Source organism: Epinephelus moara, chromosome 6, assembly GCF_006386435.1.
Source record: "Epinephelus moara isolate mb chromosome 6, YSFRI_EMoa_1.0, whole genome shotgun sequence".
NCBI classification, from domain to species: domain Eukaryota; kingdom Metazoa; phylum Chordata; class Actinopteri; order Perciformes; family Serranidae; genus Epinephelus; species Epinephelus moara.
In genome coordinates this window covers 24,408,911-24,423,361 of record NC_065511.1, presented here as the reverse complement: position 1 = coordinate 24,423,361, position 14,451 = coordinate 24,408,911, and the positions used below count along the sequence as shown (strand labels likewise).

Sequence of the window (14,451 nt, the reverse complement as noted above, 5' to 3'; positions counted from 1 at the left end):
TCTTCCCTTTTTTATTCAGCGATGGTTTCTGCCACTGCTTCTTTTTTTTTTTGTTATGACACACACACTCAAGCACATACTCAAACCCTCACCCACACACATCTCCTCCGTCTAATATACGAGGAGTGACATTATGACAACCAAGAGTATCTGTTTGAGATCTCAAATTCACCACGCCAGCATTACTTTATGTATCTTGACACACCAGTGTGACATCTTAAAAATGTTTTTTGCCTTCAGCATTTATGAAAAGCAATAGCATGAACGTAACACACATGACAGGGCACACACAGCCCGTAATAATGTGTGAGAGAAATAACCCTGATTCACCGATGATCACATCTTGAAAAGACAAGTTACATGCTAGTCAGTTGTGTGAGCGACCCTCTTTTGCTAAATCTGACAGTCCATGAATGATAGAAATTTTCAATTGATAATCCAGAGAGGGAATCCAATCTCTGCTGCCTGTTTTTTTTTTGTTTTTTTGGGTGAAAACACCATGGGAATTCTTACAACACGCTCGCACATCTACTCTCTGGTTTCTATTGATTGATTTATTTCATTTGCCTTGGTTCAGTGGTTGATATCATGCTCACTGAGGTGGAATGGTGCAAGCTACATCTTTGAGTTAGCTGATTATTTTCTCACCAGCAGTAACTGCAATGACTCGCTGAGCAAGCAGAGGGCACACTGTTGATACTGGTGATCTGACAACTCCAGCGCTTTCTTGAATTTTCCACTAACATGTTTCACACAGTCAGTGAGGGAGCGTCTCTGCTGTCAGAGATCAGATACAGAGGATTTACAGACGTACACATGAAGCTAGATTTCTATTATTTTGCTCCCCAGCAGTGTTGATGTTGTGTACCTGGGCTGAAGCCAGAGGCCACTGTAAATCACTCACTCTTGAGAATTGGGATGAAACCTTATTTGGGTTTTTTTTTATTGTTTTATTGTTTGTTTTTAAATGTGGACTGGGAAAATATATCTTGGAAGATCAAAGTCTTGACTGTTAAACCTTGTAATCAGCCAACCATCCAGTGATTTAGTTTTCCTTGATTGCACTCATGATGGATGTCAGAGGTAAGATCTGATGGAGTCGACAAAAACGTACAGCAATCATAATGAGCTGAACCTTTATTTTTCAAAGTTGCCAAGAGTTCTCTTAATGCTAATCAAAACCATAATTCTTATTTAGTTTGTATTTAGAAGGGCTGTGGAGTTGACCTGTTTTGGTTGAGACGCACTTGATAGCAATATTATTTTAATGAATTTACTGAAAAAACAGAAATCTTACCAGTGCTTGAGCAGCACTCCTGCCTTTTTGGAAACCAGGAGGTGAGACAGGAGTCCTTGTGATACAGCCGACCCCTTTTAAATGATGATTAAATTATGTTTTTGTAGAAATCTGACAGAGCTGAAAAAGATTTGGGACATATCTTTAAAGGGCTAACATTTTCATAAAAAGTGAAACAAAGATGATCGTAATAGTACAGTTTAACACCAGTGTTATCAGTGCATACTGTTAGTTTCAGATTTTGAAAGCCTTTAACACAGTTTTTAATTGTTTGAAGTTATGAATTCCTGTCTGGGACAAGAGTGTTTTCTGGCACAGGGCAAATTTAGAGGTAAAAAAAATGAATGCAGGTTAAAAAAATGTTTAAATCATATCTATGTATGATACATAAACCCTTTAGAAATAATGTTTCACCCCAGAAAGGGAAGTTATGTGTTAATAAGTTATCATTTTCAGGGTTTTCCTGGTAGGACATGATTTGACCCCAGTTCTGAGAATCTGCTGTACGGCTCCTGCCTCAACTGCTGACACCTCCCCTATTTCCCGTACCCCAAGTAAACTCCAGGAAACATGACATGTATCACTTCCTGCGCAACAAAGACATTTTAAGAGAACGATGCAGGATGGCCAGAAATGTTAAATTCAAAGAAATGATGGGAATTCATGTGTTTTTATCTAAGTGTAACCCCCTTTCCTTAAAATGTAATGTTTTCCAGTACTTCCAGGCTGTGTGTAATAAGCGGGCAACAACATTTCTTTCTTCCTCTTCGTTTAATTTTTACCAACACGGCAAGACAGTACTTACATATCTCAACTTTGGGGTACAGCAACTTCTCTTCACTGTTACGCATGAGGTACTTACTCTCTCTTGTGTATCACTCATACCTGTCCCCACAAAACAAGGGCAGGTAGGACCCAATTAGCTCACAACCAAAGGAACACAATGACTCCACTTAAACATCGCATATGAAAATATAAATGAAACAATATACAAAATACTATAAATGACAATGAAATAATTATTTACCAGTAACTAAATATTGCTGAATCTATTGCTACTTAAATATAAATAATGTACCCATTTATAAATAAGTAATAAAAGTAACCCCAAAATATAATGTTTACAGTATTTACAGTTACATAATCATGCAAGAAAAAGAGCCCTATCAAAAGAGGTAGAACTTCCTAGAAGGAACTGACAATAAATGTTGATGCTTCAGAAACTGTATATTAGTTAAATCATTATTATGTAAAGTAGGGTGATGGAGTATATGAAAGTTATACATAATGATGGTTGGACTCTTGATATTTATTGTGTCGTCTATTTAAAGTGATATTAAATTTTAATGTGGTCAGTTGTTGGCCCTAATTGTGGAAGAGGCTCCCACTAACAATTACATATTCTCCCTCCATTGATACCTTTAAAATGCGTCTCTTCTCTTTTGCCTTTTCATTGTCATTATGACGACATTTGTTTGTTTGTTTGTGCAGTGCCGTCTTTGTGTCATTATTTTATCAAGATATTGAATGCATTTTATTAACTTACTTGTATTCTCTAATTCATGCCTGTTTTTATTTGATCTCTTTGTAAAGCACTTTGGTCAGAAGTCATTGTTTAAATGTGTTTTTATAAATGAACTTGACTTGACTTGACTTGGATAACACAGTGTAGCATCTGGAGATGTAAAACTGCTGCATTCACATCACTGAGCACAAGTAACAAGACCAAATCCTACAACAATAACAGTCACAATTATCACCTAATATCTTCCTTTTATCACACAAACTGTGCAGGTATAATATTTAACACATTCCCCGATGATCATGATGCTTGTGTATTCAGTGAAGACCTATTCAGCAAAGATCCTCTGCTGTTAAACATCTCCTTATTAACAACAAAAAACACTTTTGCAGTTGCTTCAAATGTTCATTATTTATTCAGCACCAAATATTAACTTGTTAGACTCAATTTAGATGAAGAAACGGTCACATCTGGATTATTTTTAGAAACTAATTTACATATCATTGAGCTTACAAAAAGGACTTACAGGGTGAAAGTATTAAAACATACAAAATAAATATAAGGAACAGCTTCATTTTTTTCCAGTGCTCCTCTATGAATCATAAAAACAAAACAGTGTAGAACAAAGACTGCATTGGAGAAAGAGGTCAAGAAAAGAGTACTAAAAAAAAGAGTAATAAATTAATATTTCTTTGGTTGTTGTTGTTGCGGGAATCTTCAGAACTTGCAGCAGAAGCCGCAGCCCTTGTTGCCTCTGCAGCAGTTGCAGCACCAGCGGCACAAGGAGAGGTGGCTCTGGCGCTTCTGCCTGACGTGATCTGGCATCTGCGTGAAAGACAAGAGACATGAGCAAAGGGGTTCATCTCCAGCATTTCATCCTCTCCTTGTGTGGAAAGAGCACCAGGGCACTCCATGGGGAAAACACATCCACTTAAATTTTAATTTGCTCACAGTAATTGGCTTAATTCATTCAGTCAATTGAACATACCATCCTCGATTCCATTGACATTTCTTGATATGCCGCAACTGGAGTGTCATTGCTCGCTGCCTCCTCCAGCTCTTGCACCTGTTAATGAATTATGCACATTTAGGAGCCACATCTTAGCATCGTGACAAAACATTTATAGCTAATAAGCAAATGAAGTGAGTTTAAGTCAAATCCTTACCCCGGTGAATGGGACGGCAGAGCTCTCCAGAATGCAAATAAAGGCGAGCACGAGTGTCACTGCAACTGCAATGCTGAATGCCTTCATTTTGGTGGAGGTTTAAACGGTTTAGTTATTAAATCCTGCGAAGATTAGAGTTGATGGGTCTCCTTTCTCATGGGTGTCGGGCCACCGAAGAGCACCACAATATCTTCAGTTTATTCTTCAGCTCCAGTGATGGATGGTGATTGTCTGGGCAAGTGGATTTCTTTAGATCTTTTGGTGACTTCTGTCAGCTCTTTAGAGTCCTTCCACTGTCTGATGGTTGAGCATGCAGAGCTTTCTGGTATTTATACACGAGGGTTCAGTGTTGCTTCATCGCTCCAGCAGGCCCAGCCCATTCCTGGCAGCAGTTACCTAACTCCACTGGGGAAGTTTTGACCTCCTCCTTTCTCCTCTCCGTAGTGCTGCAACTCTGGGGGGAAATCCTCTGATCTATTTTTGATTGTGGGCCCAGTTCTCTGTTCAGCAGTATCAAATCAACTATGAACTTTTAAATGAAATTACTTTCCGCAGACAGAACACATAATTCCACACATGAACAAGCTGCTGCCGCCGCTGCTGGAGACCATCATTTTTTACATTATATGAGAGCAATATGTATTCTGTATTGACGCAGAGCTTCATGCTCGTGGAGATTCGTTTAAAAATGTGACTTTTTTTTTCCCAGAACAAACTGGAAAAAGTGCTGGAGATTCCCACGGCAAAAGCCAAGGACCGCATGGGTCAATCTATTGCACGGCTGACTGAGCCGCACTTGTTTCGACCCAGGAAATCCTTCACTAAGGAGAGGGAGCCACTTTGGAATATCCATTGCTCAGTCTAAAGGATGTAATTACAACCTCTCAAATGGAATAATTAGCCCCTCATTTTCAACACATTCCGTTTTTGCATAATACACAGGAACCTGCAGTTGAACCAAATTAAATCCCTTTGAGAGCAGCCGAATAGTAGCCAGGATTAAAATCCTCTATTTGAGAGTCAAGGTGTTTCAATATGCATTAGTTAAAGATGAATGTAATGTGATCTGATGTGGTTTATTATATCTGGACTGTGATCAGTTGCATGGCTCCAGGTGTTAAACCCCACAACACATCTATTGTATATCATGCCTTCATGTGCATGACACAGTCTGTCGTTCTTTATGGTGCATATTCCAATATACCTAAAATAAATAACACACAAAATGGCAAAAGACAGCTGCTATTGTTTCATTAAAACGCCATTAGTAATTTCCTGGCACGCAGCATGTTAACAATTGATGGGTTTAATAAATATTTGAAGCAGTGTGAAATTACAGCAGTGTGAATTTAATGACAATGACATCATAATATTAACCCAGATTGTTAACAATTGCATAGGAAAACCATAACCCTAAAATTGTAAGAATCATTTTTCCCCTTATCACTGAGGCGGTGATAAACACCTTAAGATTAATTAGCCTGTCAGGGTAAGAAAACTACTCCACAACAACATCAGGCTGTGAATAAATACAAAAATCAATAACGGTGGAAATGAAATAACAAAAAAAGGCAAAATAAAGGTACAAACTGATAAACAGTGGGCTGTGCACGCTGATAAAATCACAGGGCCATTTGAATTCTCATTATACCTTCAAAGTCTCTCCAAATTGCCTGTGCTGAGTCAATTAGGGAAACAACATGTCGCGGGACCCCTGCGTCAGTCTGTCTCGTTCACTGATAACCTCTCTGGCCCACGTGCTTGCTTTGGGTGACCACAACATCAATGTCAACAAATACAACCATGAATGGCTCCACATCAGTTGGAATCTGCCCATGCTTGTCTAATGTGACGGCAGAGCGGTACATTATCTGTAGTTTATGCATAGCATTCTGTGTGTGTATGTTTCTGTGTGTCTGACGGACAGAAGTGGGCTCCAGTCCACTCCTTGAACTAGCACATCACGTCCACTCATGATGAACACATGTCATTTTGTTTGCCATGCCTCGCTAGGCATGACTCAGCTCCTGAGGAATCTGACTATGACACCAGTTGGCTGTAGCAGGACACAAAAATATTATCCAGGTTCACTGGGGGTGTGTGAGCATACGAGAGAAGAAAAAAGACACAAGTTCACAGAAGAAACAGTTAAAAAGAGCGTATAGATCTGGGTTTTCCAAGCGTGTGTGGTTTGGCCTGTGTTTTCCCCGAGCACGCGTGTCTCCTATCAGCCACCGAGGCTATCAGTCGGAATCTTCTGGCCAAACAAAGCCAGGCACCAGCACGGCGGACAAATTCACCTCAGCAGGCGCCACTCTACCTTTTTCTCCTGGTTGAGGGCATTGCCCCCGTCTGTCCCTGTTGCGTCACCGTCCTCTGTTCCTTCCTATCGTACACTTCTCACCCCCTTTTCCCCTTCTCCTTTCTGTCCATACCTGCTTTAAATGGAGCTGCAGGACGCTCCTGACATTCAACTCATCTTCTGTCGGCCTGTGTGCTGCCAAACACACCAAACACAACACTCCTCACCCCCAAAACACAGCCAGACCAACTGTGGGTTCATATCTCACCTCACAGCACAGGTCACACTTTGTAAATAAAATGAAAACCTAGTGATAGTCATGGCCTCCAGTCATCTATCTATCTAATCAGTGTCTATCTATCTAACTGACTGTCTCAGCGTTGGACTCAGGGGGCAGTATGAAGCGCAGGCCAATAGGTGTCTACATGATGAGAAAGGTGACTGTGGGGAATTCCCCAGTCTGTTTGGAATATGAAGCATGTTACAAAATATTACTGGAACTTCCAACAATGTCGGTCATAATGCAAAGCAAATATTTTATTTAAAAGAATGTAGCTCAAAGTGGTTTATATTACAGAGAGTCAAAAGAAATACAGACAACAATAAAAGTTACAATAAAGGTAAGGCAAGTTTATTTATAAAGCACCATTCAGATTAAATGTAATCTAATAGTAATACATTTAATATAATACTTCAAGAAAACATTAAAACTGCATTCAAAAGACAATGAATAGATGAATCAAACAAGCAAAAGCAAGCAAATAAATGGTTGCAGATTAAAGAAAAAGTATGTTTTTGGAAAGCCACAGTGAACAATAAAGTTTCAAGCCCTGGTTTGTGTAAGTTAACAGTTTCAGCAGACCTCATGAGCTGGTTCCACAGGTGGGGAGCATAAACGCTGCTTCACCTTGCTTGGTTTTGAGCCTGGCCACGCTAAGTAAACCCATCCCAGATGACCTGAGGGGTCTGGTTGCTTCATAACCTACAAGTAAATCATAAATGTTTTTAGACCCGAGACCACATAGGGCAATATAGACAAGTATTGTTCAAGTCTGAAAGGGGACCCTTGTTTCATTCTCCTCCTCTCCCTCCATGTTTCCTGTCATCTCTTTATTGTCGACATTTCTAAAGGCATAAAAACGCCCATAAAAACACTAAATGGAGATCACAGTGCAAAATACTGGTTTAAAGCTGTTAAATGTTTTTCAGCTGACACCCAGAAATGCTCAGAGGTTGACTCTTTGATATGGGAACATAAAAAATAGGGAAAAAGTTGGGAAAATTTACAGAGGAAAAAAATCCATTTAGAGATTTTTATACAGTCACAAAACAGATGGTCACAGGGAGTTGGTGCTGTTAGTTGAAACCAATGTGATGTTTTGTGCTCCTTTTAGTTTTGGAGTAGAGGTCTCACAGCACACATTTTACATTGGCTGGGAAAAAGTGCATAAAAGTGTGCTTCAGATTGTGGCATAAAGCAGAAATTAGCTTTCTGTCCTCTTGCTGCCGTGCCATGGCAATATTTCAGAGAGAATTGTTCATTCTCTTGATGTGGGACTTAAAGCTGAAATATGAGTCTAATGCACCTTTTGCGATGGGGTAATGCATCATCATCTCAGTGTGAAAGCACACATGGTGTTGTCTGCTGAGAGGCTCTAATCATAAATATGATTTAAACCATGGTCTTGTAGTCGTGTGTTTTGGTTTGTTTTTTGCTGCTTTGCATGATATTTTACTGCCTGAAAAGCAGTTACAACATGTTGATATTTTGTCAGCTGTCTGATCGTTTTGTGATGGTCTTGTTGTGTTGACCAGGCCTCACTGAGCAGTGGTGCCCACAGAAATTTTTCATCGGGGTGGTCAGATGGGGCCACTGAAAATGTTGGGGCGGCACACCAGCGTTTGATTGAGTTGTTGAAATATATTAGGCCCGTTTCCACCGCAGGAACTTCGGGGTAATTTTACGGGGCTGGGGCCGTTGGTGCGTGTCTCCACCGCAGGAACCACACCCGAAGGACAGAGTTCCGGAACTTTTACGGGGGCTAAACAAGTCCCTGCTTCGGGGTAGGTACTCAGAACGGCCCCGAAAGACTCCCGGCTGGGGCTTGGGGATTACTTGGTGCTGATTGGATATACTCAAGGAGGGATGTGACGTCAACAGAAAGCAACAAAATAGCCGGCATTTTTAAAACTCAGCAGACGAGGGTTAGCTCGTTCATATAGCTTCCGCCGCCATGTAAAAAAAACTCACTAAATGGCCCGTGAAAAAAATATTCTTTCCAGCGGATATCTTAGTTACAACATGATTGAGCTAGCAAAGCAGTTTTGTGTTGCTATGTGTGGTATTTATTCAGTTTTGGGAAATCACGATGTCTAGAAAGCATCAGCTGACAGGGACAGCTAACAGCAGCAGCAAAGCTAACATCAGGACGTCATCTGTTAAAAGCCTCCCGTTGTCGGATACGACATGAAACTACTCCAGATAGCTCAATCATGTTGTAACTAAGACATCCGCTGGAAATTTTTTTTTTTTTTCACGGGCCATTTAGTGAGTTATTACAGACACCGCTAAGGGCTATCAGCTAACGGCGTCCCTACGTCGCCCCGGTAAATGGTCGCGCAACGATTACGTCACATCCAGAGCCCGGAACTTTACAGGAACCTTCCTCCTACTCCGCTCTCTCAGTGGAGACACGGCGGTTGAGAGGGCCGAGCGAGAGGACGTTCCTGTAGTAGTTCCTGCCCCCCAAATAGTACCAGGAACTTCTTCAGTGGAAACGGGCCTATAGGCTAGTTGAACAGTATATCAATATGCAGAGTTAAGAAATTGCATACAGATATATTTTGGTTTAATATTTTACACTTAATGTTGCTAATTATCTGATTTGCATAGACTAATATGGATACAGTTAACATTTTAAGTTGCACAACAACCCTGTTTTAATGTGCATCTGTGTATACATGTCAGGTGGTAAACCTTTAATTTGGAGGAGCACATTAATTGTAAGGAACAAAACACTTACTGGGAACAGACCTTCTCAAGTATGGGGGAGACTCATTGTTACCTATACAACCCATTTTTTTTCAGATATCATGAAGGGAGAGTTCAAAGGACCCCTGTGAAAATGGCCGTGCCAGTTTTACCCTTGACAAAATGTAGCCTAACTTTTTGGAGCATTATTTAGCCCCTTTTATGACACAGTATGCCAACAGATGCCTTAGGTTGTCTAGTTCCACAGGATACCACCACCCTCACTTAGTTACGCTACCTAGAATTTAAAATAAGCACACCACTGCCTCTTAAAGACATTAATGTTGGCCTTCAAGTATTTTCGCCAGGGGGGTAGCAATTGTATTAGGGTGGCCATGGCCCTGCTCTTGTGGGCACCACTGTCACAGAGTGAATTAAATTGATAATAAAAACAGTCTCTGACATTCCTGGTCGTGATTAGGACATCCTAAACAATAATGAACAGACAGTGACATTTTCAGGAGTCTCGCATGACCAGCCTCCCTTACTTCGGAGCCTGGGGACATTCGTCTTTCGTTTTGTAATAGAAATGGGCGGGGATATCCAGACCACGTGACGGCGTTGCCATAGGTGCGGCACGTGTGTTACATGTAACAGAGACGTTGCAGCTCTGCAATATAGCTGAATCAAATGAAATCGATGCACTGGACACTTCCTTTTCTGTTGTACTACGGACGACAATTCGGGGAACAGCAATTCCGGTGTAGGCGGGTGTAAGGCAAAGCTAATCAGCCGTTGGTCGAGGAAGTACGCAAGTACACAGATTTGGATCCAATCACATCACTGCCGCTGGGAGCCAGCACTAGTTCTATTACAACTTTCCTATGGGAATGTCCACAGACGACAGAGTCAGCCAGCGTGCTGACGTTATCGGCGTCTGTGTAAGAGACTACATTTTCAGTGGCTCCTCCTGTCTTTTCCCATTTGTAGGTCAGTTTGATCAGTGCACATGACACTGTTGAATCAAGGCCATAGATCCTCCAGTCCAGCGCTGATTTCTGCTTCTTTACATGAAGTTTTTCCTCCCTGTAAAGTTGATAAATTGTGGTGACAGCTTGGCACAACCCTTTATGTCCACTGTTTTCTCAGTATTTAGAACACGTGCATTTGTCCCCGCTGATAAAAACATGAAAGTAGGACAAGCTAGAATGCGACTCATAGTTGTGACAATGCCTCTGATAATGTGGATGGTGTCAGTATGCACACTCAACGGTTACATTCTGCCATAAAACAGCAATGAGATGGAGCAACTGCATGGTTGAAGCAGAAAGTACCATGACATTTAAACCAATAGTTGATGCAGAAAAGGCACACACATTGGTGCATAAAAAATCAGCAGAATGCAGAAAATTAAGTGTTTGGGGCTCATCATTTCTCAGGGCAGGATCCCCAGACAACACTCTTATTAATATGTGTCCGCCCCCAAATGTTGGAAATGATGGAAAAAAAACCTACACCCTTAAACCCTTGAACATTAATTTCATAAACTACACTCCCATCTGTTTCTTTGTATTTATTAACGGCATGCTCCCAATTTGAAGTTAAACATGTCTTTCCACATTATGCGAACAGAATTTTCCTGTCAGTTTGATCAAAATACTTTGGAATCCAACACCATGGCTGCTTAAAAAAAAAGCAGAAAAATGTGAGCTCACTCCAATCCCCCATCTCTTGACAGCAGCAGAATACATACCTGATACTACTATTATGAGCGAGACAGATGCTGTGTAGTTATTAATGTAGGCCCAAAAAAGATGAGAGTCAGCGTGGTATACAAGGTATGAGGAGCATTGTATGTCAGACGGAATAAGACTCTTTCTGTCAGCCATTTTTCGACAAATAACAACCTTCCGAGAGAGGGTATGTGAAACAGGCTGAGGCGGTGGACAATGCGTGCTCCTGACAGAGTGCTCCTGTAGCTCAAAAAGCACAAAGGTAAGACAAGCCTGCAGGACATGAAAGTGTAGCTTTCCAGCAGAACGTGTTGGCCAGCACGGGTTCAATGAAAATCAGTCAACCATGTGCTTTTTGTAGAGGTGCCTAAACACAAATTTAAAAGAGTCTTTTCCACTTCACATAAAGGATTTTACAGCAGGTGGCTTTGTCCTACCCTCCAGGCAAAACATGCATTTCCTCAACACTGACCAGATATGAGTCACCATTTCAAATCCATTAAATATAATTTCAGCAATAACAATTTATTGCTCAAAGCAGGGAGACACTTTCCTTTTCCAATTAAGACATCAATTAATTGTTAGTGAATTATCTCCACCGAGAGGTAAAAGTGACATTCCCTGGTACTCACATCTTTTTACATTTGTTAGAGATGAAACCAACATGTCTGTGTGCCATTTTTAGATTTCCTTCCCAAACCAACTTCATTTCAACTCTGCATGGTTCTCTTCAGAGAGCTTTTACAGGTTTGAGGTGAAAGAGACAGACAGACAGTATGTCCTAATCAGAGAGGTACGTGGGATCAGAGATCAGCCACTTCAAACAGAGACAGGGACACACAGACGCCTGCCTGGCTAGCTGTGTGTGTTTGAATGGCAGCTGACAAGCCTGGAGACACTGGAGGGGGGGCCGCAAGACAGAACCGTGGCAAATTTAACACAAAATGTCAGCCTAATGGATACTGATAGATAATGAGTCTGTATGTTATAAATAGTCGTACTGTTTGGGCGTGTGCAGCACCTCTGTCTGCACTTAAAAGATTATCCAAGTCATGGCTGCTCCCTTCTTAAGAACAGCAGAATGATGCTTAAAAGCCTTGACCTGTGAAGTCAAACTCAATCTCACTGAGGGCTTAGATGTGCCTTTTATCCACCATTGATCTTCCTCACCCAAGGTGCCCTCTGTGTGTTCTAACTACTGACTGGTTTCAATTTTACCAGTGTGTTGATCAATCGATTAGATGAACTTGCGAGTACGCGGAGGGTGCATATTTTCCCCGAGGATGCATAATCCTCCAAACATCTTATTTTAAAAACTGAGCATTTCTTTAAGTGTCACGTCCATACCTCCATTTGGAACTGCATTAAAGTAGTGAGTATTGACTGAGCATTTTTAGAGAATATCAACCCACCATGTCCAGGAACATTAGAGCTTTGACCAGTGGTAAATTGTTAAATGTTTCTGTAGCATAATCTGTGGATGAAAAGTCCATCTTTTTTTAAGATTCTTCAGCGTAGATGTGTAAATCAGCTGATCTCAAATAGGCCTCACCAACAGTAAATGTGCGTGTTTTCAGGAATTATTTTAGGAAGTTTAATTCTCGCATTATTGTGCAAAAACTAGAGAGAAAACTAGACTTATGCACTTCCTCTTGGCTCTGGTTTCAGGCTTTGGAAAATCTGGCCTATGTCGACTTCAATCAATCACAGCTCACTTCAGAGAAAGGACACTCCAATTAGCTGCTCTATAAATGCAGATGTATAAGCACTTCCCTTCAGTGAAAACCTCACTCAATGGTGGAGAGTCCGTTTGCTATTGCAGCACAGGCAACAACTGCCTACACTGCAAAAAAAATGAAGAAGGAAGACAGACTCATCGAGTGTGATGATGAACACAACAAAACACGTGTCAATATTGGTGAAGTGCTTCAGAGATGGAGATTATGTGTTGCTAACAGTGTAGCCCCCTGCCAACTAGAGCTAAAAGCTCACGGCTGCGGCTTCAAGTTCACGTTCATGCAGCTAACGTTAGCTAGAGCCTCTAATCACACAGTGTGTTCTCTGCCTCATTCCTTGCTCCTACAGACCACCTTGCTGGGAGAAAAGAGGGCAGCAGCTCCAGAGACGGACCCCAGTCAGCAGCTGCAGCAACCAGAATCCAACCCAGACTCCCCCACTGGATTAGCAAACTTTCTGTTGCTGCCTTTGCACAGGTTAGACCTGGCGCTGCTACTGCTGTAGGCTAAAAGTCCATCTCCCGGGTCGCTGCCTGCTCTCCTGCTGGAGAAGACGTCCACAGTGGCGGGGGGTGAGGTGGGGGGACCATGGGGTGGCTAGCTGGCTAATTATGTCTCATTGTTGGTCTGATAAACAGAGACAGGGAGCAGGGCGAGGAGGAATGAGTAGAAGCGCTGTGGGTATCTCTACAATGAAATAAGATTAAATAAATCAATGCATGCGTGCAAATGCACATGGTCATCTGGTAGGAGGGGCTTAGGACAGAGAGGTGAAAGCTACAGGAGGAATGTGAAACTTCAAATCCTGCTGTTCCTCACATTTTTTCCCTTGTCCAGATTTCTGCCGAGCCCAGCTTCAAAGACTGAAAACCTATTTTCTCAATCAGTCTCTCACGATAAGGGATGGAACTGGTGGAATTACATTTCACTGGAATTGTACTTTATACGAATACATGTAACAAATAAAAGTGATCATTTGGAGTCCTACATAACCACTTTTTTCGGTTTTTTTTTGGAACAGTTTGGGTTGTTTTGACAGTGCTTTCATCTGTGTTCTTCTCTATTGGCTCTATTAGAGAATGGCAGTGCCACAAATCTCTGTACACCAGTCAGGATTTGGCATTATTTGACTCAATCTCTGGTGACAGTTGGTGAGTTGTTTGCTTTATGTTGCCGGACTGTTAATCAAATCTGGTCAAACCGCACCCACACAGTCCTGATGAAGCAGATTAGCTGAGTTTTTGCATCTTGAAGGGAGAGTTTAACTCCAAAATCAAGAAGATGAAATGAAATGTGTCGAATAGAACTAAGACATCAAGATGACATTTGTTTAGGTGGAGATAGGTGAGAGCTACTTAAGCATTTATCAAAAATCAAGAGCAAGCAGAATATGAGTTTTGCTTTTATGTGGCACAGATCAGAAGTCAAATTTCGGTCAAACCCATCACAATGTTTAAAGGGACAGTTTGCACAATCAAAAGCACATTTTTCGCCTTACCTGTAGTGCTATTTATCAATCTAGCTTGTTTTGGTGTGAGTCGCCGAGTGTTAGAGATACCCAATGTGGAGATATCTTCAACACTCAGGGAACAAAACAATCTAGATTGATGACCAGCACTACAGGTAAGAGCAAAAATATGTATTTTTGATTTGGGGGTACACTGTCACTTTAAGATATCCTGCAAACCAACAGATGGAAAAACACGAGGGACTAAAAACCAACT

The 14,451-nt window shown here is 41.3% G+C and overlaps 1 protein-coding gene across 1 annotated transcript; it reads right to left on the bottom strand.

Moving 5' to 3' along the window:
- Positions 1–3,211: 3,211 nt before the first annotated feature.
- hamp (hepcidin antimicrobial peptide) lies at positions 3,212–4,296 on the bottom strand. Its single transcript, XM_050047293.1, has 3 exons — positions 3,986–4,296; positions 3,808–3,885; positions 3,212–3,644 (listed from the first exon to the last, which is right to left on the bottom strand). The coding sequence occupies exons 1-3, from the start codon at positions 4,070–4,072 to the stop codon at positions 3,537–3,539; spliced, it is 273 nt and encodes a 90-aa protein (XP_049903250.1). The 5' UTR covers positions 4,073–4,296; the 3' UTR covers positions 3,212–3,536.
- Between the last annotated feature and the right edge of the window lie 10,155 nt (positions 4,297–14,451).

Bases quoted from the DNA above. Each gene is read 5' to 3' on its own strand.
- hamp (XM_050047293.1), bottom strand. From the start codon at position 4,072: ATGAAGGCATTCAGCATTGCAGTTGCAGTGACACTCGTGCTCGCCTTT. The intron at 3,886-3,985 runs GTAAGGATTTGA...ATTCATTAACAG, and splicing joins CTGCCGTCCCATTCACCGGG to GTGCAAGAGCTGGAGGAGGC. The intron at 3,645-3,807 runs GTATGTTCAATT...TCTTTCACGCAG, and splicing joins TGTCAATGGAATCGAGGATG to ATGCCAGATCACGTCAGGCA.